The sequence below is a fragment of the Eleutherodactylus coqui genome, chromosome 3, assembly GCF_035609145.1.
Source record: "Eleutherodactylus coqui strain aEleCoq1 chromosome 3, aEleCoq1.hap1, whole genome shotgun sequence".
In the NCBI taxonomy this organism is placed as follows: Eukaryota; Metazoa; Chordata; class Amphibia; order Anura; family Eleutherodactylidae; genus Eleutherodactylus; species Eleutherodactylus coqui.
In genome coordinates, this window is record NC_089839.1 from 191,602,265 (window position 1) to 191,626,094 (window position 23,830).

At 42.2% G+C, this 23,830-nt stretch overlaps 1 protein-coding gene across 12 annotated transcripts in view; it reads left to right on the forward strand.

Annotated features, from left to right (window-relative positions):
* The window catches only part of MITF (melanocyte inducing transcription factor), a 232,389-nt gene that overhangs the window by 198,506 nt on the left and 10,053 nt on the right, over positions 1-23,830 (forward strand). For 5 of the 12 annotated variants that reach the window (XM_066596679.1, XM_066596682.1, XM_066596684.1 and 2 more), the window contains exons 3-8: positions 3,080-3,298; positions 9,350-9,442; positions 13,462-13,491; positions 14,022-14,064; positions 19,832-19,888; positions 22,408-22,483. In XM_066596679.1, coding sequence (XP_066452776.1) covers positions 3,080-3,298; positions 9,350-9,442; positions 13,462-13,491; positions 14,022-14,064; positions 19,832-19,888; positions 22,408-22,483 — 518 coding nt within the window. Of the gene's footprint in view, positions 1-1,147; positions 1,273-3,079; positions 3,299-9,349; positions 9,443-13,461; positions 13,492-14,021; positions 14,065-19,831; positions 19,889-22,407; positions 22,484-23,830 lie in introns of those variants that run through there. The other 7 variants (XM_066596683.1, XM_066596687.1, XM_066596685.1 and 4 more) reach the window with 3 other exon arrangements.

Consider the following 23,830-nt stretch of genomic DNA (forward strand, 5'->3'; position numbering starts at 1 on the left):
CAGCACAAGAAGTGGGAGCGCTGCTATTCCACTTCCCGATTCTCTACTGTTGTCACATCCAGTCCTGAACAGGAGAGGAGCAGGAAGTGTCGTAGCAGCATGGCACTCCCATTAATTTCAATGGAAGTGAAGTCGATGCACACCCTTCTTCCCCTGTGTGCTGAAGACAATATCCGGCCTGCTTCACTACACAGCGTGCTGGATGATCAGCTTATGGATGGTGGTCCAGAGCAGCAGACCCCTATCCATCAACTACTGATGACCTATCCAGAGGATAGGTCATCAGTGAAAAGAAGAAAAGACAACCCCTTTTGAGGCCTTTTGCATGCCTCAGTCGTTTGGCAAGATCGTTCTTAGGAGCACTTGTTTGTTCGATCAGCCGATAACTAGGTAAACACTCATTTATTGGCTGATCACATAATTTGTGCAAATTAAAAAAATCATCATTGTTAGCAACATACAGTACTTCTCCATGTGATTGATCGTTCACCCTCTAAGACATTCAGAATCAGCATGTGTAAAGGCCAGATAAATGAGGGCCAATCTCATTGATTGGCCCTAATCTTCGTAGTCATATCTTCGATTGTAAAAGGACCCTTAGTTTAACCATCCACACACTCAGCTGCTTCCAAGGCAAATCCATCAACCTAAAAATGTACTTGGAACCATAAAATGTGGCACATGAACATGCAAAACATTGAGCCGTCCCCTTCTCTTTATGGAAGGCTGTTGTACACGTGCGAGGGGAAACTCATATGCTGCACTTTTAATGCAAAGCCCATTTTTCAAAAAAAAAAAAAAAAAAAGTAAAAAAAATAAAAGAAGACACAACTTTTTAACCTTACGGTTTAGAAGGCACATTACTGTGTATCAGTAGCACTGGAACAAAAGATGAATAGAAGGAATGCCTGGAGCGTTTTGTCAATTTGACTTTGATAACACAGTCCCTTAAAGAGATCCTTTTATGTTTATGAAAAAGCATGACGTCAAAGTCGTTAAAAAAATAGTATCCAACTAAATGGCTACACTAGCATCGCCTCCAAAAAAGCCTCTTGTATAAAGCGTTTGTTTCTTTACACGCGTAACTAATTAGCTTGGCTTATTATAAGCCCTGGACTCCAGTAATGAAGTTTCTTTAGCACACTTTAAAAAAAAAACTTGATTGTGGTGGTTGTGTAAGGCAGCTCGAGAGTCAGCGATAGCCAAAATTAAAGGATTTAGGTTAAGACTCGCAGTACCATGCTGGAAATGCTGGACTATAACCATTACCAGGTGAGATTCCGGTGGTTTTTCTTCTTTTTTTAACTTTCTACTAGACTTACTGTATGTGTTTATTAGTTTGTATAGTTAAGTATAACTTACTTGTATTATTAAATGAACAGATGTAGCAGCGTTGGATTTGTTCTTGAACTGTTTCCATAATTCCATGTTTCTTGCAGTGCTCTATAAAACCACAAATAGACTGATTTCACAGCGTTTTTTGAAGAGACGCTGCCAGTTTAGCATTTTGACGCAGTGGCAGTAAAAACTGCGTACAAATGCCTACTGTAAGTCAGTAGTAACAGGAAATACGCGGCAAAGATTACTTTTTTTGTAGTAGCAGTAGTGGGTTTTATTTCACACTTCGCTGTGTTTTTGGGTCCATGGTGGGTTTTTTTGCAGTTTTTTTTTTCTTTTGGCGTTTTTTGATAGTTTTCTCTATGGGTTATAAAAACGCCAAAGAAAAACTCGTATGACTACAATCTAGCAGTAAAAAAAAGAACACAAGCATTATTAAAAAAAATGTGTAAGATTTTTTTTGTCATTTTTTTTAAAACTCAGATCGCGCCAGAAAAAGTCTACTGTATATCCGAAGGAAGTCACAACAGTTAGGGTGTATGCATACAGATGATTGCGAGTTGCGCACAAGATATTTTGGTGCTGCTTGTAATAGTCAGCACACTGACACTCTGTCCATCTGCTGTCTAATATGCAGAACACTATACATTACATGTCTTAATTTCCCGTCGAGAATCGGACAATAATAGGTCATGCTGCAATTTTTTTTAACTCGGACTATTAGTCTGAGTGAAAAATTGCTGGTGTGTATGAACCCATACCAATGACTGGGCACTATATCTGTTTGATCTCCGATTTGGTTTTGATGGTCCAAAAATTGAACTTCGGAAACATTATCCATGCACATATACCCTTATGTTATCACTTAGGTGTATGAATTACATGGTATCATAGTATGTTAGGCTATTTTATTTTTTTCAAGGTGACTTTGCAATTCTTCCTGGGTTAAACTGGTGACACTTAGTGGAGAGTTTACTTTATCTCTCTGCATCTTATCTGACATTTCATTTTCAAAAATACTGCGGATTCTAGATTTTCGGCATGTCTATTTATGCTACGGATTTCTGCTGAAGAATTCAGCCCTTGTTATATCTGTGAAAAGCTGGATGATAACCTTGTGAGAGTTTCTGAAAAATGGAAACAACTAGGAAAAAGTTGAATCGCTTTTCTATTTCAAAAAGTTGACAGGAGAAAACTAAAAATATATGTATTTGTAATGTTGCCATTTTTTGTATTAGTTGTGCTCTTATTTTTAAAGTATACATCATGACCAAGATTATGTACTGAAATTTACTACATACTTTATTGTGTGAGAAAGGGGCGAGAAACAAAAAATTGAAAGAAAACACCGTGGACTTGGACAGAAAGGACTTGATAGCTTCCGAGCTGGCCTCATCTAGTATCTACAGAAATGGCCTAGGAAAGCTGCTCATTATCAAGCATGCCAGATTCTTGGACTTCCTGTTAGTATCTTCTTGGTTTTCCCCAGTTCTCACCATGCTCATATGGTTCTTCACTGGTTGCTTTTTTGACCCGAATGTTCAAAAACTTTCCAAACAAACCAGGAACATGTCAGGAACTCCAAAGAAATTGCTATTCTGGTCAAAGCCCAGTGTTATTTAATTTAGTGTAACCTCCTACAAACTGTGGCTCCCTAGTTCTTTCAAAACTACAAATTCTAACATGTCTTGATAGCCGGCCGCTAATATGACCAGTAATCTATTTTATTTTTATTTTCTAGGTGCAGACTCACCTTGAAAACCCTACAAAATACCACATCCAACAAGCACAGAAGCAACAGGTGCAGCAGTACTTGACAACAGCCAAACATCCCAGCAAAGCACTAAGCCTGCCCTGTCCAAACCAACCTGGGGACCACATTATGCCGCCAGGTCCAGGGAGCAGTGCGCCGAACAGCCCTATGGCTATGCTGACACTTAGTACAACCTGCGAGAAAGAGGTGAGTACAGTTCCCATCATACTGCCCATAACATAGCAACTTGAAGTAAAAAATCGTAACCACACAGAATATTGGTACTCGTGAGGATTTCTGGGGCTACATTTTTTTCAAATTTTTGAGTCAAGTTTTCTTCTTCCTTGTATTCTTCGTGTTCATTATTTTTTTTTCTTCTTCATTTTTTTGTTCTTCCATCTTTCATTCATTTATTCTCTTTAATGTTTTATTTCTTCTTTTATCATCCTTCCTTTTATGTATCCTGTTCCTTAGTTACATTTTTCATTTTTTTCCTCCTTCCTCTGCATCTGCTTTGTTTTTATTCTTCACTTACATTTCTTCCTTCTTATACTTCTCACTCATTCTTCTCCTTCTTCCATCCTTACTATTTTTTCCTTTTTTTTCATATTTTTTAACTTCTTTTTCTTCCTCTACCTTTTTCATTTTTCTTATTATTGCTCTCATTTCTCATTTTTGTTCTTCTTTTCCCTCTATTTATACTTATGGGAGAATAAGAAGGGAGCGCTATGGTGGGTTATCAGGCGCATATAGACGTACTTTTCTGTGCTGCCGGGACTGTTCACATTCACACGCTACACACCCGCACTGTGATTTTACAGGCTGTGCAGCCGAATTAGACCTCAGTGTTATCAATTTCCCTGCAGTTCATAGACAGTTATAGTTGCTTTGGTACGCAAATGCGCATAATATTAAAGAATGTCACGTATATTTTCTCATACGCAACATTTGTGCTTAAGAAAGCATAATATGAGGGAACCCATTGAAATGGGCTCTATTCTCTGTGTTTTGCGCAAGTAAATTTTCATATCCAAATACACCTGTCTGCAGAAGCACTAAGTGGTATGGATTTGGCCATAAATTTTTGTTGCGGATTTGCTGCAGGATTGTATTCCAAAACGTAAGATCTACAGTAACAATCTGCAGCATAAAAAGACATAATACAGATTTAGAATATACAGCAGATTTTAACCCTTTCCAATCCACTGTCTGACCTCTGAAGACATTATGATTTAAGGCTGTACAGCTCCGATGTTGGAAGACATCCGTTGGGGTTCTCTTACTGTATATTGCCAGCCTCTCTGCTGTCAGAGCCTATCCAACATGTCACCTTATGCAGTACTGGCTTTAGCCAGCAGGTAGCGCTGTTGTATAACGGCAGAAAAAGAGTAAGCCCCCTAGGAAAACCAGGATGCAAATTGGATTGGAAAGGGTTACATTCACTGTGAATTCTGTATGTAAAGTTTCTATGTGTGGACAAAAAATATTAAATCTTGTCCACATGACTTCTACTACTTTACATGGGGTAGAATTTGTTGCAGAGTTTCCGCTGCATACATTCCACAGCAAGTCCGCAGCGCAAAACCCGTGTCAAAATCCGCACCGTTTGGTTCATGCCTGCTGAAATCCACATCTTGAATCCGCTGCTATAATTGACATGCTGCGGAGCCAAATTCCACAGCTTTGGTTGCTTACTAGAGATGAGCGAACGTACTCGGATAAGCACTACTCGTCCGAGTAATGTGCTTTATCTGAGTATCGCTGTGCTCGTCCTGAAAGATTTGGGACGCGCTGTGGAGCGGGGAGCTGCAGGGGAGAGCGGGGAGGAACGGAGGGGAGATCTTTCTCTCCTTCTCTCCCGCCCGCTCTCCCCTGCTCCCCGCTGCGACTCACCTGTCAGCAGCGGAGCGCCCCGAATCTTTCAGGACGAGCGGCGAGATACTCGGATAAAGCAAATTACTCGGACGAGTAGTGCTTATCCGTGTACGTTCGCTCATCTCTATTGCTTACCACACGAATTTTGTGTACATTTTTTCTGCAACAGGATGAGATTCTGAAAATCTCATCTACTTTGCTGTTACTGTAAATGCTGTGGATTTTCCATGCAGATAATCCACCCCGTGTGAATATTGCCTAAATGCTGTGGAATTTTGCACTTCAGGAATTCTGCAGCATTTTTTCTTTTATATTTTTCTCCTCCTTTTGTAATTTCTTCTCATTTCCCTTCACCTTTCTTCTCTGTTTGTCCTTTCCTTTTTCCTTCATTATCTCCCTTTCTTCTCAAAATCTTTTTAAATTTCCTTACACTACTGCTACAATATAATAAAAAATATTATAAAATAGGTTAAATAAAAAGAAGCCATCATAGAATTCTATTTATGTATTTATACTTGAAAAGGGTTGTCTAGTTGTCGTAAAAAAAGTTTTAAGCATAGCTGCAGATGTGTTACAGTAGCAAGAGCAGGGGTACTTACCTGTTTGCTCTCCCAAGCGATCCACCGCTGCAGCCCCGTGGTGTATCAAGTCTCCACCTGACTGCTGAAACCAGTCAGAGGGCACAGTGGTCAGATTCTCCTGACATCATGGCACCCTATATCTGAGTGGTGATGCTAGTAGAGTGGCCCATGACTATCTCTGAGTGGCTGCATTGTTGAGGTTGTAGTTGCTTCTAAACGAAGGCTAGGAGGACAGCAAAGCTGCCATACTAGATCTAGGGTTGCCAACCAGCCCGGACGATAATTTATTCTAGAGTCCAGTGCCGCTAGTTATTTTTTACCAACAATATTAATGACCAGTAAAAAATATCTTCCTGGTGTGAGCACCTACGGCCAGGTAGCAACTTTGTCAGCAAGTGCAGTAACTCACTCTGAAGCTCTAGCCGGGTCGGAATGCCGCTGTAGTGCTCAGAGAAGATCCTCACTCCTCCTCCTGGCATCTGCGAACAGTATGTGCAGGGACAGGAACGCAGACGCCGGGAGAAGGAGTGAGGATCTTCTCTGAGCATGCAGCGGTGTCCCAGCCTGACTGGAGCTTCAGAGTGAGTTGAAGATGGGGTTTCTGTTCGGTCGAAGGTTCAAGCCGGAGATTGCACCATGGCACTATTATTACTGGAGCCAATAAAGGTGACAGTATTACTATTGCACAACTAAAGGGGGCATTATTACTACTGGGATCACTGAGAAGGGCACTATTACTACTGGGGTCACAGTGAAGGAGCACTATTACTATTGGGGCCACTGAGAGGGAACACTATTACTATTAGAGTCACTAACAGGGGGGCACTATTATTACTGGAAAAGCAGAGGTAAAAGCATATGTCATGATAAGCCACACCCAAACCACGCCACTCTTACATTTGCTTTAGTTATTTTAACACACCTGTAGCTATACTTAAAAAAATTGTCTGACAACCGGACAACCCCTTTAAAGGCCTCGGTCACACAGGCGTTTTTTGCCGCGATTTGCGGATCGCATGACGGATGCGCATCCGCAAATCACGTGTGCTGAGCCAATCAGAGGCAGCACTCACTCACCCATTCATGAATTCATGAATAGGTGAGTGAGAGCTGCCTCTGATTGGTGAGGCTGTGACCAATCAGAGGCAGCTCATTCAGCAGGCGGAGATTTTAAATCCCCGGCTGCTGAATACTACTTACAGCAGTTCAGGAGAACTGCCGGCCGGCCGCGGCTGAACTCCGTCTGCCGGGACAAGGTGAGTATATATATTTTTTTACTTTTAACACAGTTTTGGATGATTTTCAGGGAAGGGCTTATATTTTTAAGCCCTTCCCGAAAATTCATCCCGCGCTCGCCGGCAGCCCATTGCTTTCAATGGAGCCGGCTGTATTGCCGGCTCCATTGAATTCAATGGGCAAACATCATTCTTCTCTGCCACAGCTGTTACAGCTGTGGCAGAGGAGAATGCTTTGTCTAGTATATGTTCTCAATAGGGTCGGCGCTGCTGCCGCCGGCCCCATTGTGCGCATGTAGAGAAGAACAGGAATCGCAGATAGGTGCGATCTGCGATTTCTGTTCTATAATTAATCGGACGAGCGCATAAAAAGCGCTCATGTGTTCAATACCATTGCAAAGCAGTGGTTCTATAAAATCGCCGGACGCATGCGCATGTGCAAATCGTGCGGAAAAACGCCCGTCTGACCGAGGCCTAAGACTGCAGGTAGAACCAAGGATGTGAGGATTTAACTCCAGAATTGCTTTATGACCAACGTCTTATCTTCGAATCTCGTAAGATGTTGGTAAACTGCATACATGGCTATGATGTTTGGAAGTCCAAATTACAGTAAATAGAGCTACATTCACGATCTCTATATACAGTATTATAAAAGCTCTTGTGGCCGTAGAGCTTCAGACTTCTCTCTGTATCCTACAGTATATGATATCTCATTTACATGTTATGAAGTGATAAAACTCTACTTTGTGTAACTCCTCAAGGTGTTAAGTCCAAAAATAGAGTAGCCCTTTTATAAATCAGTACCATCCGCTAATTGCGCAGAAGCTCGGTCTGTGTACACAGAACATTTGGTAAACCTACAATCATTGAATTAGCTTTTCACAATGAAGGACAATAGAGATTAAAGTAAAACTTCAGCTTGAAGCCATTTAATAATTGCAATTTTATTCATCTAATTAACGGCTTAATAACCGCCAATATGCCTTTTTACAGCGCTGAACCCTGGCACAGGTCTCCAGTGCCAGGAGGAGTGGGGGCCTGGCTGTCTGCTGACAGCCCAGCACTTGCTGTAACGGTGGGGACTGAAGAAACCGCCAATCACAGTCGTTTTTACCATTTAAATACCGCAACCGTGGCATGTAAAGTACTGACAGAGGGGGGGGGGGGCTCCCTCTGTCACCCATCAGACCGATCAATGTAATCTTACTGACCTGCAGAATTAATTTAACATATTATTCATACCACACCGTTAGCAAAAAATTACAAAAATGTGCCAGAATTGTAGATTTTGTTAATCTTGCCTCTTAAAAAAATGGAATAAAAAGTGATCTAAATGTTTTATGTTTCCAAAAATGGGCTAAATGAATAGTAGAGCTCATCCAATGAAAAAACAAGCCCTCATAGAGCTTCATCAATGGAAAAATTAAATCGTTATGACTCTTGGAATCCGGCGGCACAAAAGCAAATCTTTAAAAAGATTTTTTTAGTGTTCGAAAACATTTAAAAAAACAATATAAGCTTGGTATCGTCGGAAATGTGCTGACCCAGGGAATAATGTTATCACATTATTTATTCTGCATGCTAAACATTGTACAATTAAAATCCAAAAAACAAAAGGCAGAATTTAATTTTTCACAATCCCCCTTAAAAAAATTAAGAAAAGTTATACACAATTATATGTACCACAAGATGATGCCATTAAAAGGCACACAGAGGATCCAAGAGGCGCCTTGTACAGTATATGGCAGAAATTATATTAAGACCGGCTTTTGAAATGCCATTATTAATATGGGGTGAGACAAAAGCCTGGACACACCCGTTTTAACTGGTGTAATAATGAGAATATTGACTTCTAATGTGTGAAAATATTAATCGGGAGGGAGGCTGCATTTTTAGTGGAGGAGACTTTTTGGTGGCCATTTTGAACTCCAACATATTGAATTCAGCTCAGGTTTTTCAAATGGGTAGAGGGTCATATGATATATCAGTCTTGGCTAGAATTTGCTCAGAAACGCATTAAGCTGAAGAACAAAAAAGTTTTGAAATGGCCCAGCCACAACCCAGACCTGAATCTTATGGAAGATCTGTGGATTGATCCGAAGAGAGCGCTACAAACGCGATGACCTCAAAATGTGACAGATTTTTAGTGCTTTTGCAAGGAAGAGTTGGCAAAGGTTGCAAAGTCAAAATGTGCCTTTCTGATAGACATCTACCCAAAAAGACTCAATGCTGTCATAAAATCAAAGGGTACATTTTATTAAGGCCTCAGGCCGTGGGCTTGAGGCCTTAAAGATTTCAGTTTGTTTTTCAATGGAATTGTACAGATAATGTGTCATATTGAAGGTAGAAATAAATCTGAAATGATTCATATGTCTCGAATTTTTAATATGACAAAAACATGGTATTTTAACGGGTGTGAAGACTTTTTATATCTACTGTAAATAAAATGGAAGTACTCAACACTTGGCGTTTCACTTGTGTAGATATAGCAAAATTGAAAAGATGGGTACAATTTAAAGAACACCGAACACATTTAATACCACTTTACCACTTCTTATCGTTTGCAGATGGATGATGTAATCGATGACATCATAAGCTTGGAATCGAGTTATAATGAAGAGATTCTAATGATGGATCCTGGAATGCAGATGGCAAACACGGTACGGTAGTGTTCCCTAGTGATCATTAGTGTCTATAATATCATTCAACAATGGTAGTGATTTGATCTTTCGATTTGAGCCTTATCTAATTTTAGTCGTGTTACTAAACTGTGTTCTACATGTTCATTTAGTCCAGGGCTACACAATGACATTGGTCACGCATGAACTGCACAACCTAAGTGTTTATCAAAAGAAAATAAGGTTGCAGATAACTTTGCAACTGTAACAAAATGTCCAGCCTGGTTGGATTTTTTGGCGAAGGTTGCCCATCACCTTCTATCCTATAGGGAAAAATTAAAAAGTCTTTGTCATGATGGAAAGTTATCCCCTATCCATAGGATAAGGGATCTCTTTATTGTTGGTGAGGGTCTAACTACTGGGAATGGGCATTCCCGAAGGTCCTTTACTTAATGCGGTGGCGCTTGAGAATGCACACTATTGTACCATTCATTTCATTGGGACTGTGAAGATAGCAGAGTTCAAGTGCTCAGCTATCTCCAGCACAGGGGTGGTGTCCATGCTCCACTACTGCTCAATTCATTCAGGTGTACACGAGACCCCCATTCTCATGATCCGTGTGGATCCCAGCAGTTGAACCCCACCAATCAGATAGTTATTTCATGCAACTTTTTTTCCATTGGGAAACATTCAAGTTGCGTGTGACTCTTGACTTACTCAAAAAGTCTCAAAATTTCTTCTAGCCAATTCATAGTTATATCTGTTTCTATGAAAGCTGGATGACGAGTCAATATGGCCACCATTGTGAGTCCCACAGTGTTGTGACCCAGCTTTCCTTGAGTTCTGAATGACGAGGTTGCCTAGTGATATGGGAATGGTTTACCACTTCATAACTAGGTATTTTCTATTCAGGGGTCCAGAAAAAGGGTGGTGATCATTTTGGTTGTAGAGTAGAGTTCATTTTGATTGTCAACATGCTTTCCAAGACATATCTGGAAAGTTTTTTTTAAAGGGCCACACTGGGGAAACTTTCTAATTGCTTGCATGGGGTGTAATTACCATACAGAGCCTAGATGAGATACCATACTGATTGATAAAATTACTGCTCCGCTCCCCCGTTGTGCCATGACAAAACTGACATTCTCTGTTCCCTGTGCGAGTCAACATATTCCCCAGCATTGTAGAAGTATTTTCATCACTTATATCAGTCCCTATCCTAAATGTCTATCAAATGTCCACTAGGGCTGCTTTTGTATGAAAGCAGGAAGCCCACTCAGACACAAGGAGAACAAACAAACTCCATGCAGATGCTCCCTTGTCTGAGTTGACCCCAGGACTGGTGTAGTGCTAAATGAAACAGTCAAACTCTGTTTCAGGTCAAACTTTGCCAAAACGTTTTGCTTGGCATGAACCTTGGGCAGTTCGTCTTGGAAAAACCAACTAAAAATTCCTTAATAAATATATGCTCTAAATAAATAAAGTTGATTATTATTCTGAAGAAAAAATCCACATGAACACAGGGAAAACATGCAAACTCCATGCTCCACCATGCTTCTATTTGAGTGGGTTTCTTCATAATAATAATCGACTTATTTATATAGTGTAGGAGAAGAAGAAGACATTTTATGGCTCTCAGGCAGTGTTATGCACCAGTTTTATGGGTAATGATAAAGTTTTGGTTTAGTTTGAACTAATTCGGACTGAACCAAACTTTTTGACGAATTTTGACACTCTCTGTTCGAACCAAACTTTTCAAAATGTCACTTAACACTAACCAGAACACACGTACTGCAAGGCAACCGCACTAATCACTGAGCCAGAATGCCACGCCATAAGATGAACAGAGATGGGGATTCGACTAGTCACAGTGCAGGTCATGTGGGATGACGGGGGACCGGAGCACTTATTTCATCAATAGGCTAGCATTTTTTCTGCCCAGATATTCCGGCAAGAGACATCACATTGTGAGAAAAACTCATGGCATGCACTATTCTAATGTGATTTGCGGATGAGACTTGCCCATTCAAGTCAATGAGAATACAAAAAAACCTATAAAGTACTCAGATGCCATTCGTGTGCAGGCTTTATGCTGTCAGTATTTTATAAGAAAGCAGAACAAGAAAATGCAAACAGGCCAAATTCTTTTTTTCTGCATCTCCTAAGAAAAATGGACAGAACATGCTAGTGTTCCGGGGGCCCACAAAGAACAGTCAAGTAAGCACTCAGAATCCTCTTGGATGGAAAAAAGAAGTGTTGTGAAGAATAAAAGCTAGGAGGGATAGCTAACACTAGAGAACTGAGAGGTTTCAACATGATTTAGGCAAGTTTGAGCAGTGAGTGGCAACTAACAGAATGGTATTTAATAGAGAGAAATGCAAAGCCCAACATCTGGGCAATAAATCATGAAAAAAAGCCCATACAGAATGGGAGGAATTGGGCTAACCAGCAGCACATGTGAAAAAGACTTGGATATACTAATAGATAACATACTGAACATGAGTCCACAGTATGATGCAGCAGGAAAAAAGGCAAATACAATTCTGGGATGTATTAAGAGAAGCATAGAGTCTAGATCACGTGAGGTAATTATCCCCCTCTACTCTTCCTTAGGCCGCCTGCAGACGAGCGGGTCGGATCCGGCGGCGAGAATTCTCGCTGCGGGACCCGACCCAAGAGCCTGCAGAGACGAGCGCGTACTCACCCGCGCCCGGCGGCCCCGGCTCTTTCATGTGCCGGTTGCCCGGCAGCCGGCGCATGCGCAGACCGGAGCCGGCGGCCGGGTGAGTGACGTATCTGTGCGAGGCTCTGCGAGCCCCGCACAGAAATAGGACGTGCCGCGGTTTGTTTGCCACGCGAGATTTCCCGCGGCCAAACCGCGGCCGTCTGCATAGGAGTGCGTATTGTAATGCACTCCTATGCAAGCTTTGAGCGGCGGAAATCCTGCGGGAAATCCCGCCGCGAGATTTCCGCCCGTGTGCAGGCGGCCTTAGTCAGACCTCATCTGGAATACTGTGCCCTGTTCTGGGCACCCCACTTTAAAAAAGACATGGACAAACTGGAGCAAGTTCAGAGAGACTTAATATCTGTCTACAAATATCTGAAGGGCAGTCACAGTGCAGAGGGATCAGACATATTCTCATCTGCACGAGAAAAGACTAGAAGTAATGGGATAAAACTGAAAGGGAGGAGACAGATTAGATATTAGAAAAAACTTTCTGACAGTGAGGGTGATCAATGAGTGGAACAGATTACCATGGGAGGTGGCAAGTTCTCCTTCAATGGAAGTCTTCAAACGGAGGCTGGACAAATATCTGTCTGGGATGATTTAGGTCCCATCCAACTCTATAAAAAAGGCCATACTGAAGTGAAAAGAACAGACACACAGACTTTATACAGAATACGGAACTGCACACGAATAGAGAAACGTCCATTTTTTTGTGTACGTAACATGAGTTTTCAATGCTATTGTGCATCTAGTCAAATAGTAATTGGTAAGTATGTTATCTCACCTAGTAGGCAATGTTTGGCAATTGCACCCAGGATAATGGTAAACTGTTTCTCCAGAGTGGCCTATTAAAGGGAACCTGTCATCACCCTATGAGCCCCATTAAACTATGTTATGGGTTCAAAAGTGATGGAATGGAGAGTCTAGGGTGCTGTCTTTCTTAATCACCCTATTCCCGTTCCTGTGCTATATCCCCATGAAATTGGCACGTGCACACAGTTTGGCTCTTGGCCGTGAACAGTGTCATGCTGCATGCGCGCTCCAACAGCACAGGAATCAGGTGAGTATGAAATACCACTCCCCGTTCCATCACTTTTGAATCCATAGCATAGTTTGGGGGGCTGAAAGGTGATGACAGGTTCCCTTTAAAGTCACAAGAAATAGAAAAAAAAATCTACAATCTGAAACTTTTCCTCAAACTTTAGAAAAATTTTTTGTTTAGATTATTGTGAAATTCTTGCTATTATTTCTTTGAGTGAATTTAATGATAATTTGGTTTGTGCCGTCACTGTTCGGTATACATTGTTAGAACAGATATAGGTTTTATTTCTTGCAGATGAGACAAGCTGGATCGTTCCACCCCCATGTGAGTTTCCAACCATTTTCTTAACCATGAAAAATAAGCTGTGACTTTAAATGTGATAAATCTCCTTTTAAAGAGGTTGTTCCACCAAAAGAATAGGGAATAACTGTCTGATTGGTGAGGGTCTGACGACTGGGACCCCTGCCAATCATGAGTAGGAGGACCTAAAGGTCCATGAATGAATGGAGCAGTGGTCGAGTATGTGCACTGCCGTGATGTTCATTTCACTGGGACTGCTGGAGATAGTTAAGTGCAAGCACTCCCCTATCTCCGGCAATTCCCTCTGGCTTGACCACCACTCCATTCATTTAGGGATCTCGCAAACTCTGTTTTGAGGATTGATGGGGGTTCCAGTGGTCGGACTCTCACTGATCAGTTGCCTATTCCCTATACCATGGATAGGGAACATCTTATTTTGGTGGCACAACCCCTGCATCACTGATCCCATAGTTACCTCTGATTTTTTTTTTACCATTTGTCTGACGAAAAGATTAAATTCATCTGAATTTGCTTTTTGTTCTCCTCTTTTCCAGATGCCAGTGTCTGCAAGTTTGATTGACATTTATGGAAATCAAGGTATGCCAGCTCCAGGGTTAAACATCAGTAATTCATGTCCTGCTAATCTTCCCAATATCAAAAGGGAGCTTACAGATAAATGATTTACATATTAGAGAGATTCAGATTTAAAGCGACCCTCTGGTCCTGGAGAAACAAAGATGGCCACACGGCTTTTCTGACTACCTGATGCACATTGTACATTGGTATGCTTCGGTAGTCTAAGGCCCTACATGATGCTTTGATTGACCAGTGTTGCACACATGAGCAGTTGCGGCCAGTCAGATCAGCATGTAGTGTCGTAGACTACCGATGCATACTGATACACAGGTAGTTAGAGGAGCATTGCAGCCATCTTTAGTTTTTCAGGCTTGTAGGGTCGCTTTAATACCAGTTATTGCAGTCAGTCGCCTCTCTACCAAAAAGAAGATGAGTTATGTTTAGAACAATTAAAGGGGCTCTCCTGGATTTGTTAGACCATCAATATCTGATCAATGAGGATCAGACTCCTGACATCTCCACTAATCAGCTGAATGAAGGGGCTGTAGCGCAAGCACTTTGCTTCATTGTTTGCAGCTCAGTCCCATTCACTCCAATGCAGTACCAGGCACAGCCACTGATGGATGTTTGGTGCTGTGCCTCGATAAGCAATGTAAAGGATCATCTTGCATTCTCCTGATCAGTCAGGAAGTTAGATCACACCCAATATAATATTAAAGAGCTTTGCCAGGAAAATACTTATTGATGACCTACCCTCAGGATAGGTCATCAATAGAGTTCATGAGCTGGAGTCTGCTGCTTGGGACCCCGGGCCTTAAGCTGATTGGGCACATGGGGTATGGAGCAGAAGCTGCTGCTGGTCAGGATTGTAAGTGCAGGTGCAACTCCCATTGATTTTAACCCTATAATGCTCCAGGACGTACATTTATGTCATGGAGGTTCAGGGTTTGCATTGAGGGGGGATCTGTTTCTTACAGGCGACACCCATCCACAACAGCTCTGATCAGCACTCCCACTGATTGCAACTGTTAACCCTTTAAATGCCGCTATCATTTCTGACAGTGGCATTTAAATGCCCCAATTGGATTTCAAGGGTCCTGAACTGCCCCTATGATAAGATTGCGGTGTGCTGTTTGGTTCCCATGGCAGCAGGATGGCTTTTGAAAGCCCCTCGGGCTGCCATTGACAGGTAAATTGCCTCTTAGATTGCGGTATCATGTAACTCTATGTACATCATACTGCAGAAGCAATCAAACCATCACAAAAATGTAAAAATCAGTTTAAAAAAGTTTCATTAATTATTAAAAAAAAGGAATAAAAGTTTAAAATAAAAACCTTTTGCCATATTTATAATAAAATAAATAAAAACATATTTGATATCGCTGCGTCTATAAAAGTCCATCTATCAAAGTAATTCATTGTTTACCCTGGACAATGACTGTTATCAGGGAAAAAATCACCTCCAGAATTGCGCTTTTTTGGTCACCCTGTCTCCAAGAAAAAAATGTGATAAAAACCGATCAAAAAGTTATATTTACTCCCAAATAGTACCAATAGCAATTACAGGATGTCCTGCAAAAAACTATGTTGACAGAAAAATAAAGTCATGTCTGTCAGAAAATAATTTTATTTTTTTCCAAAGATATTTTTATATTTTAAAAGTAGTACAGCAAAAACCCTGTATAAGGGCACATTCAGACTACCGTATATCAGCCGGGTATTCACGCCGGCCGATATACGGCGTCTCTCTCTGCAGGGGGAGGAGGCTGGAAGAGTCGGGAGCAGTGCTCTGAGCTCCCGCCCCCTCTCTGCCTCCTCTCCACCCCTCTGCACTATTTGCAATGAGGGGAGGTGGGGCGAGGGCGGAGCTAACCCACAGAACTTAGCCCCGCCCCCATCCAGCCTCCTCCCCCTGCAGAGAGACGCTGTATATCGGTCGGCGTGAATACCCGGACGATATATGGCCGTCTGAAATAGCCCTAAATGTAGTATCGTAGTAATCGCACTGACCCATAGAATGTAGGTTATAGAAAGCAGACCCCCACAAGGATGGTGGAATGACATTTGTTTTTTCCATTTCTCTCCGCTTAGAATTTTTTTAATGTTTTTCGGTACATTATATGGTACATTACATAGTACCACTGGAAAACACAACTCGTTCCACAAAAAACAAGCCCTCAGACAGTTATGTCGATGGAGAAATAAAACAATTATGATTTTTTAAAAGTGGGGAGGAAAAAAAATGAAAATTGAAAAAAAAGGGGGCCTCGTCCTTAAGGGGTTAATGAGACCCAGTATGCAATTACAAACTCTGGCCACTACACAGGGATTGGAGCCGCAGCTTCCGCTCCGTACTCCTGTGTGTAGCAGTGCTGATAGTGAGTGGGCTGCTGATCAACTGGGCTCCTGAGCAATGGACCTTAGCCGATCAACTATTAGACTTATCCTGAGGATACATCAATAGTATTTCCCTGGAAAATGCCTTTAAAGACACATTAAACCCCTTTAATGTGCAGCTCTGACAGAAACCAGAACTTTCAGCTGAGGTCCCTCTCCAGCCTCCAAGAGTTTTACAAAGTTGAAAGCCGTTGTTTTACAGATCCCTTGATCGCCTGGTAAAATTTTGCAGAGGACTTACTCCCCCTGCTGGCTAGCGTGCAGTAGAGCAGTGGTCTCCACCTATTGTAAAGCTAAAACTCTCTGCGTGCTCTTTTAGCCCCTCTACAGGCCATTACTCCTTAGTGTGACTGTTTCCAGTCTGTATAGGAGTCTGCATAAGAAATACTGCCCATGCCGAATAGCTTCTAGTAAAACAATTGTCTGTAACATGCAAGAAAGTCTGCCCAATTCTGGAGACTACAACACCCAGCATGGCATGCACACCGCTGCAGTACAATATAGTATTTTCTATGCAGACTAAAGTCAGGCTCACGCGGGCGGATTTGTATTGCGGATTCTGCGATCTATGGTAAAACGCGGGCATGCATTTTCGCTTTTTCGTTCACACTCTTAGATATGAATTGCATATTCCACAAAAGGAAGAAAATTCGCAGCATGCTCTATATTGACTTGATGTTAATGAAGGCTATCCAACCCACAGCCCATGCGCTATTGACATTGTGTATGGGCTGCGGGTACCCGCATCATTGCAAAGCAACGGTGCGGGAAAAATCTAATAAACAAAAAAAAAGAAACTGTATTGTGTATGACCTCCTGCGAGCCACGGCGGCCATCCGCAGTACAGTTAATGGAGGCACCGTCTACTAGGTGATGAAATTGTTCTGCAGGAATATCGGCCCCTGCGGACAGGAAGCTTCTTGTGATCATCACACGTTAGATGGAGGTGCTGATGTGTTCTGGCCAACTGACAGGAAGGGCTCATCGATTCATGCTGCCTGCGCCAAATTCTGACTTCCCATCAGCACGGTGCAGCAGAAATCTGGATTCATCCGACCAGGAGATGTTTCTCCGCTGCTCAGTGATCCATTTTTTTGTGCTCTTTTCTCCACTGGAGTCGCCTTTCTGTTCCTCTTATACACAATGGCGCTGGGATTAGTCGTCTGCTGCTATAGCCATCCATACTAAGCAACAACAAGTTGTGGGTTTGAACACAATTGGGGCACCAGTGTTGTATTCGGCTGTTCTTGATTGTCCAGCAGTCCTATTCATAAGAACGATTCCTGACATCCTCCTCTGACCCCTTTCGGTGACAAGTTGTTTCCATCCACAAAATTCCCTTTCGCTGGATGTTTTCCTTGATCACGCCTTCTCTGTATATTCTCCAAATCCTGCCCCCGGCTAGTCTAGCACCGATGACCAGACCTCATTGATGTCATTCAGATAGCTGGATTTTCCCATCTAATGTGGATTCACAGTGAAACTGATCAGTGGAAAACTAGTCACATGATTTATGCCGCACTCCGGAAATCGTGGAAGGGGTGGGGCTCTAATAAAGTGGCCATTTAATATAATATCATTACTATGGTATATTAGATCTGAGGTCATCCATCGTGCTATGACTTATGTTGAGCTGTTGCAGAAAAGCTCTGCTATATCTGTATAGTATAGTTCTTAAAGGGAAAGTTTACATTTTCTTATGTAACCCGATTTTATAAGGCCTTTAAGTCTTGCTCATGATGACCTCACCCTGATACAGGTGAGATATACAGGGTGGACCACGAAAAAGTAGACCGGCACCACAATCTTATGAAGGCTGTCTAAAAGAAAGTCAGCCTTTGTTGCCTATCGCAACCAATCACAGCATAGCTTTCATTTCATTACATGAAAGCTGCGCTGGGATTGGCTGCGATGGGCAACAAAGACATTTCTTAGTTTCAGAGGGCTTTCAGAAGAGTGTGATGTTGGGCTACTTTTCTGTGTATAATGAATTACGTATACACTATGTATATGACTACTAATACTACATATATCTCACAATACCAAACCAGTGACATAACGGATCTCATTCAGCGCAGATCTTTATCATTCTGACGTGATGTTAGATGATGATGATGATGACTCCCAACTACTGCTGAAAATGAGTATTTCTTATCAGTACGGGGAAAAATCTAAAGATTTAGACAAAAATGTGACTAATTTGTGAGTAGGAGATGGAGGTAGGTATGGTTTGAGCAATGTCAAGCTCCAATGTCGCTTTGGTGCCACCAGCCCAGTGCCAATTGAGTCTTGTGCCAATTGGTTACAATGTGCAAACCTTCCATCCGGCTGCACATGGCAGAGCCGGATTCCACATGCAGGTTCCTGCAGCTCTAACCCCGGCCAGGGACCCTGTGTACCTGCTTTTTCTGTATTTCCCGCACCGTCAATAGGCGATCCTGTGGGTACCCGCAGCCTATCCACAATGTCTATTGCAGATGGGCTGCAGGTTGGACGGCTTCCATTGACTTCAATGGAGGCCCCAGCACAATAGAGCATGCTTCGATTTTTCCTCCATTCATGGAATACGCAATTCATTTTCACGAGTATGAAGAAGAAAGCAAGTTTACATAACTTTCCAAGTATGTGATTTGCTGCGGTTCCTCCGTCACAGTAATGCTTCGAGATTGAAAAATTGCTGCAAGTCCTATTTTGGGGCGATTCCTCGCAAGGAAAGGCCTATTATTTCTTCATGGGATCTTTAAAAATAAGCTGCATCACACTCGCGAGTCGCATATGAGTGCGATACGATTTTTACCATTGGAACTATTGACGGCACTTGCGTTTTTTTTTCAGGCGCGTGCAAGTACATAGATGCAAGGTGATGGGTTTTTTTTAAGTAAAACCGCATCATGCTCGCATTCAGAATCGCAAGTTTATGAGTACGATATGCCTCGGAGTTTCTCGGACCAATATTGTACTTGCCCATGTAATTGCACCCTTAGCTATTCCGTCCAAAGCTGGAGACTGGCACTGTGCCGAGGGCAGAGAGGGGTTAGGCGAGGTCAGTAGTGGGGAACCAATACCCATTCCCCACCTCACAGATGAATAGGCAGCATAGTGGTAAAATGTACTACTTCATACAGATGTAGCAGTGCTGAATATGTTAGTTGAGTGTTTTTCTTCTTTCATTGATTACGTCATGAGTTAAGAGATTGTACTAGGTCTGCCCGCAGTCCCATGTAAGGACACCTTGCAATACTACCAAGGTTTATGCCAAATAGCAAACTCAGCTCTGCTAGATATGTTGCGGCCATAACTATCTCAAGCAGCACTGATTGTCCGTCCTTCTCTAGTGTGAATTGTGTATTGTCTCTCTTAATCTGTAACTTGCAAAACTACTTTCTTTCAGAGTCTGAAGCCAGAGCCCTCGCCAAGGAGAGACAGAAGAAAGACAATCATAATCTCAGTACGTTAATCCCCCGGCCATTTGTATGTCTGTATGCTAAACATACCGGAGCAGCTTCAAATGTTATAGATAAGAAAAAAACTGTATATTGCACTGATGGGCAGTCTGTCTGTATTCAGTTTGCGTAGGAAGCAGCAAGATATCAGCATATCCACACCAGAGCAGCTTAGTGATTAAATACTGTACCAGAACCAAGCTCTTAACATAAATATATAGCCTTAGAACCCAGCTAATGACATAAATACAGCCCCAGAACCAAACTCAGTACATACGTACAGCACCAGAAGCAAGCTCAGTGCATAAATACAGCAACAGAACCAAGCTCATAACCTAACAAGCTCAGTACATGGATACAATACTAGAACCAAGCTCCTAAAATAAATAGAGTGCCAGAAACACGTTAATGACATAATTACAGTCCCAGAACCAAGCTCAGTACATAGATACAGTACTAGAACCAAGCTTTTTACATAAATACAGAACCAGAACCAAGCTCAGTACATAAATACAGCAGCAGAACCAAGCTAATAACATAAATACAGCCTCAGAACCGAGCTCATAGCTTAAATGCAATACCAGAACCAAGTTTAGTAAATAATTACAGCTGAAGAACCAAGTTCATAACATAAATGAGGTAGAATTGATGGTGATAGTGGTGGCTCAGAACATTAGAGGGGAGGAGATGATTAATGGATAAGGATGATTAATGTAACTCCACAAGATGCTGCTTCATGGAGGAAGAAGATCATCTGGCTGGGTGCAGTTGCCCCCAGTCTAGATCTGCTTATATCCCCTTACAAGCTGGTGGCCAGCACCCTGTGTGATGGTTGAGGTTGGCCCTGTGTTATGCCAGTCTCTGCTGTAAAGTATAGTTAGGACACGCTCACACATGCGCTTTTTTACCGCAATTACCCACAGTATAACGCTCGCATTGATTTCAATGGGGCCTCGTATATATGCGCTCCATCGCAGCATTTTCTGACGCAACGATTTTCGAGCGCTGTCTGCGCACCTCATCACCCATCACAATGATGGGGTGCGCTAAAGCCCTCTGTCGAAGGCAGGAACCCGCGTACGAAAATGAAAGTAAAATTGCGGTGTGTGTGAGAGTGGCCTTAATCGGATGTGTCGCGTACGGCCACACCCCTAAGGTCCTGTCCACTTGTCTTTTTTTAATTGGCTGGGCAGGGTGTAAAACTTCAAAAAGTTACAACTTTGGCATGTGTCAAAATTGCGACTCTTGTACGCCACAATCTTCACTACAAGATTTATTAAATGTGTCTGGTGCATTACATATTGTTCTTCCTGCCCCAGAATTGTAGTGTGAAAAAGTCACAATTTTTTGGCGCAAAGTGTTTACTCTAGTCCCTGACACTTTTTTAAAACGTAGAAATGCGCAGAAAAGTAGGGCACTCTGCTTTTTTTTTTTTTGCGTGACCGAAATGTGCGCACAAAATACGGAAATGTGAACGAACCCATTGAAATTAATGGGTTCTATTCTCTTTGTATTGTGCGCGCAAATACACCCATGTAAAGGCACCCTTATTTGCTATGAGCCTCACTCAATTTTTATATTTTATTAACGTAGAGAACAAGTATTTTCTGAAGTGCAACATCCCCCTCTAGTGGTCATTTTAGATCAGTACAGATGTCTACATTCTTTTCAGGTTTTTGCTTTCTTGCTCTGATATGTTAAATAGAAATCTTTGCGTTCTGCTCTAAGAAGAGTGTATACATTATTTATATACAGCCAAAGCCGTCTGAATGTTACATTGCGGAAGATATTTGATTTGCTTAACTCTAATCTATGTCTTAGGCCTCTTTCACATTAGCGACAGCAATATCACCTTAAGGAGACACAACACCCCTTCTGACCCACATCTATAGGCCTCTCACAAGCTAAGCCAGAAACCTGCTGCACACTAATGAGGGGTAAACGCCCTGAAACAGCTGTCTGTGTATGGTTCTCTGGTTTGGTTTCCTATTCCCAATCATTGTTAAAACTTGTTGGAGAGTCACATTGATTTGTAAGGAATGCTGCCATCCAATAGGGGGCGCTGCAGAGCTATTTTTCTATCTTCCTTATTAGCTTAAAGTGACATACACTGAATTGTAATGTTTCATTGCACTTACCTGTAAGGTGCAACATGTTAAACAGAACAGTGTGAATCTTTGACCCTACAACCACCCCTCTATAGAGGCATGGCTCACACAAACCAATCTTTCTTGAGAAGAACAGATTTGTCACTAACTAGGCTTTGTGTGCCTTTATTTAATGGGCAAAGCCCCTGTGAATCCCGCACTTCCAATCTCATCTTCTGCCAGTTAGCTCTAGGAAAGGTTATTCACACAGAGGTTCACTTACTTTTGAGTCAGTTCAATAAAAGACAGGGGTTTTGCGTGTTATTAGTTAGATTTTGTTTGTCTATAATTGGGATTTAGATATCAATCAAGCCACATTTTTTCACTAATTTGGTACATCTGCTTTCATTTACACATTTCTTTTACTCCCCTTTCAGTTGAGCGAAGGAGAAGATTTAACATCAACGACCGTATAAAAGAATTAGGAACCCTCATCCCCAAATCGAATGACCCGTGAGTATAGTTCAGATGTACGATATAACTTATCTTCTAGGCCAGTAGTCTGCAACCTGAGGCTCTGCAGCTGTTGGGAAACTACATCAGAGTATTTTGGGAGTTGTAGTTTTGCAATGGCTCAGAAACCTAGGTTTGGAAAAAAGTTTTCTGTATCCCCCTTGCTGGCATTTTCCCCCTCATTTTGGCAATCAAGCATAGGCAGGGCAAAGCACAAGTGCGGCCTAAGGGCTCCTGTCCACAGGCGATAGTTCATTGCATTATCCACAGTGTTAATCCGGCCACGGGTAACGCAGTGAACGCTTTCCATAGCGTTGCTATGGGAAGTGCAGCCCCGACGTGAACGAGCAGGATTCAAATCGCGGCATGCCACGATTTGCCGCGATTCTCAGTAGTGAACATATCTGTCAGATAGGCCCAGCGCGGAGACCTGACAGTTCTTCCCCCTGCTCCCTGGTGGCAGAATATCGCTAGCGTGGACAGGGGGCCTTACTGTTTTTTGACATTTGTAGTTTACATCTCCATGGCAGAAGGACAGCTTCATATACATTGAAATTGCTGCACCAAGATGGAAACGTTGTGGAATTATGAAAATCATAGGATTGATAGACATGTTAATGATATGCAAATGATGAAAAATGGAAACAAAATGTTCGAAACATCTTGATTTATTCAGTATGAGCATCACGCACAAAAATACACGTACCTACATGTCTTGGCATGCTATCAATGAGGCTATTAATGGTTGAGAAATGTTCTACCACACTGAATGGACTTGGGCATACAAATCATCGATATGCGCTGCTGGCGGCTTCTTTTGTAATTGCCGACCAATGACGTCCCAGATATACTCGATGGCAGAAAAGTCCGGAGACGCTACAAGCCATGGTAGCACGTTTAGGCCTCACAGGCTGCTCACATTTGCACGAGCAACATGTGGCCTGGAGTTGTCATGTTGAAAAAGTCTCTGGGACACTTTAGAGAAATAGCCGTACCACTGATTCCATGACAAAATCAATGTAATGCTGAGCTGTTTATGTACCTGGAATGAAGACTATAGAGGTCTGGCTACCGTTCATTATGCCACCCCACACCATAATCCTAGGAGTAATATTGATGTGGCATTCTCACATCAATGGTGGGACCTCTTCATGGTGTTGCCCACGTGGTCTCCAGACCAATCTCCGTGACTCGTGTTCAGTGACTCACCACTGAAGAGGCTAAACCTCCATTCCAGCCTCCATTGTCTTCTTGCTTTGCACCATAATAACCTTTGAGGGTGGTGACGTGAGAATGGACCACATGTCGCAGGATGCCTGGCTAATAGCCCAATGTCATGCAAGCGCC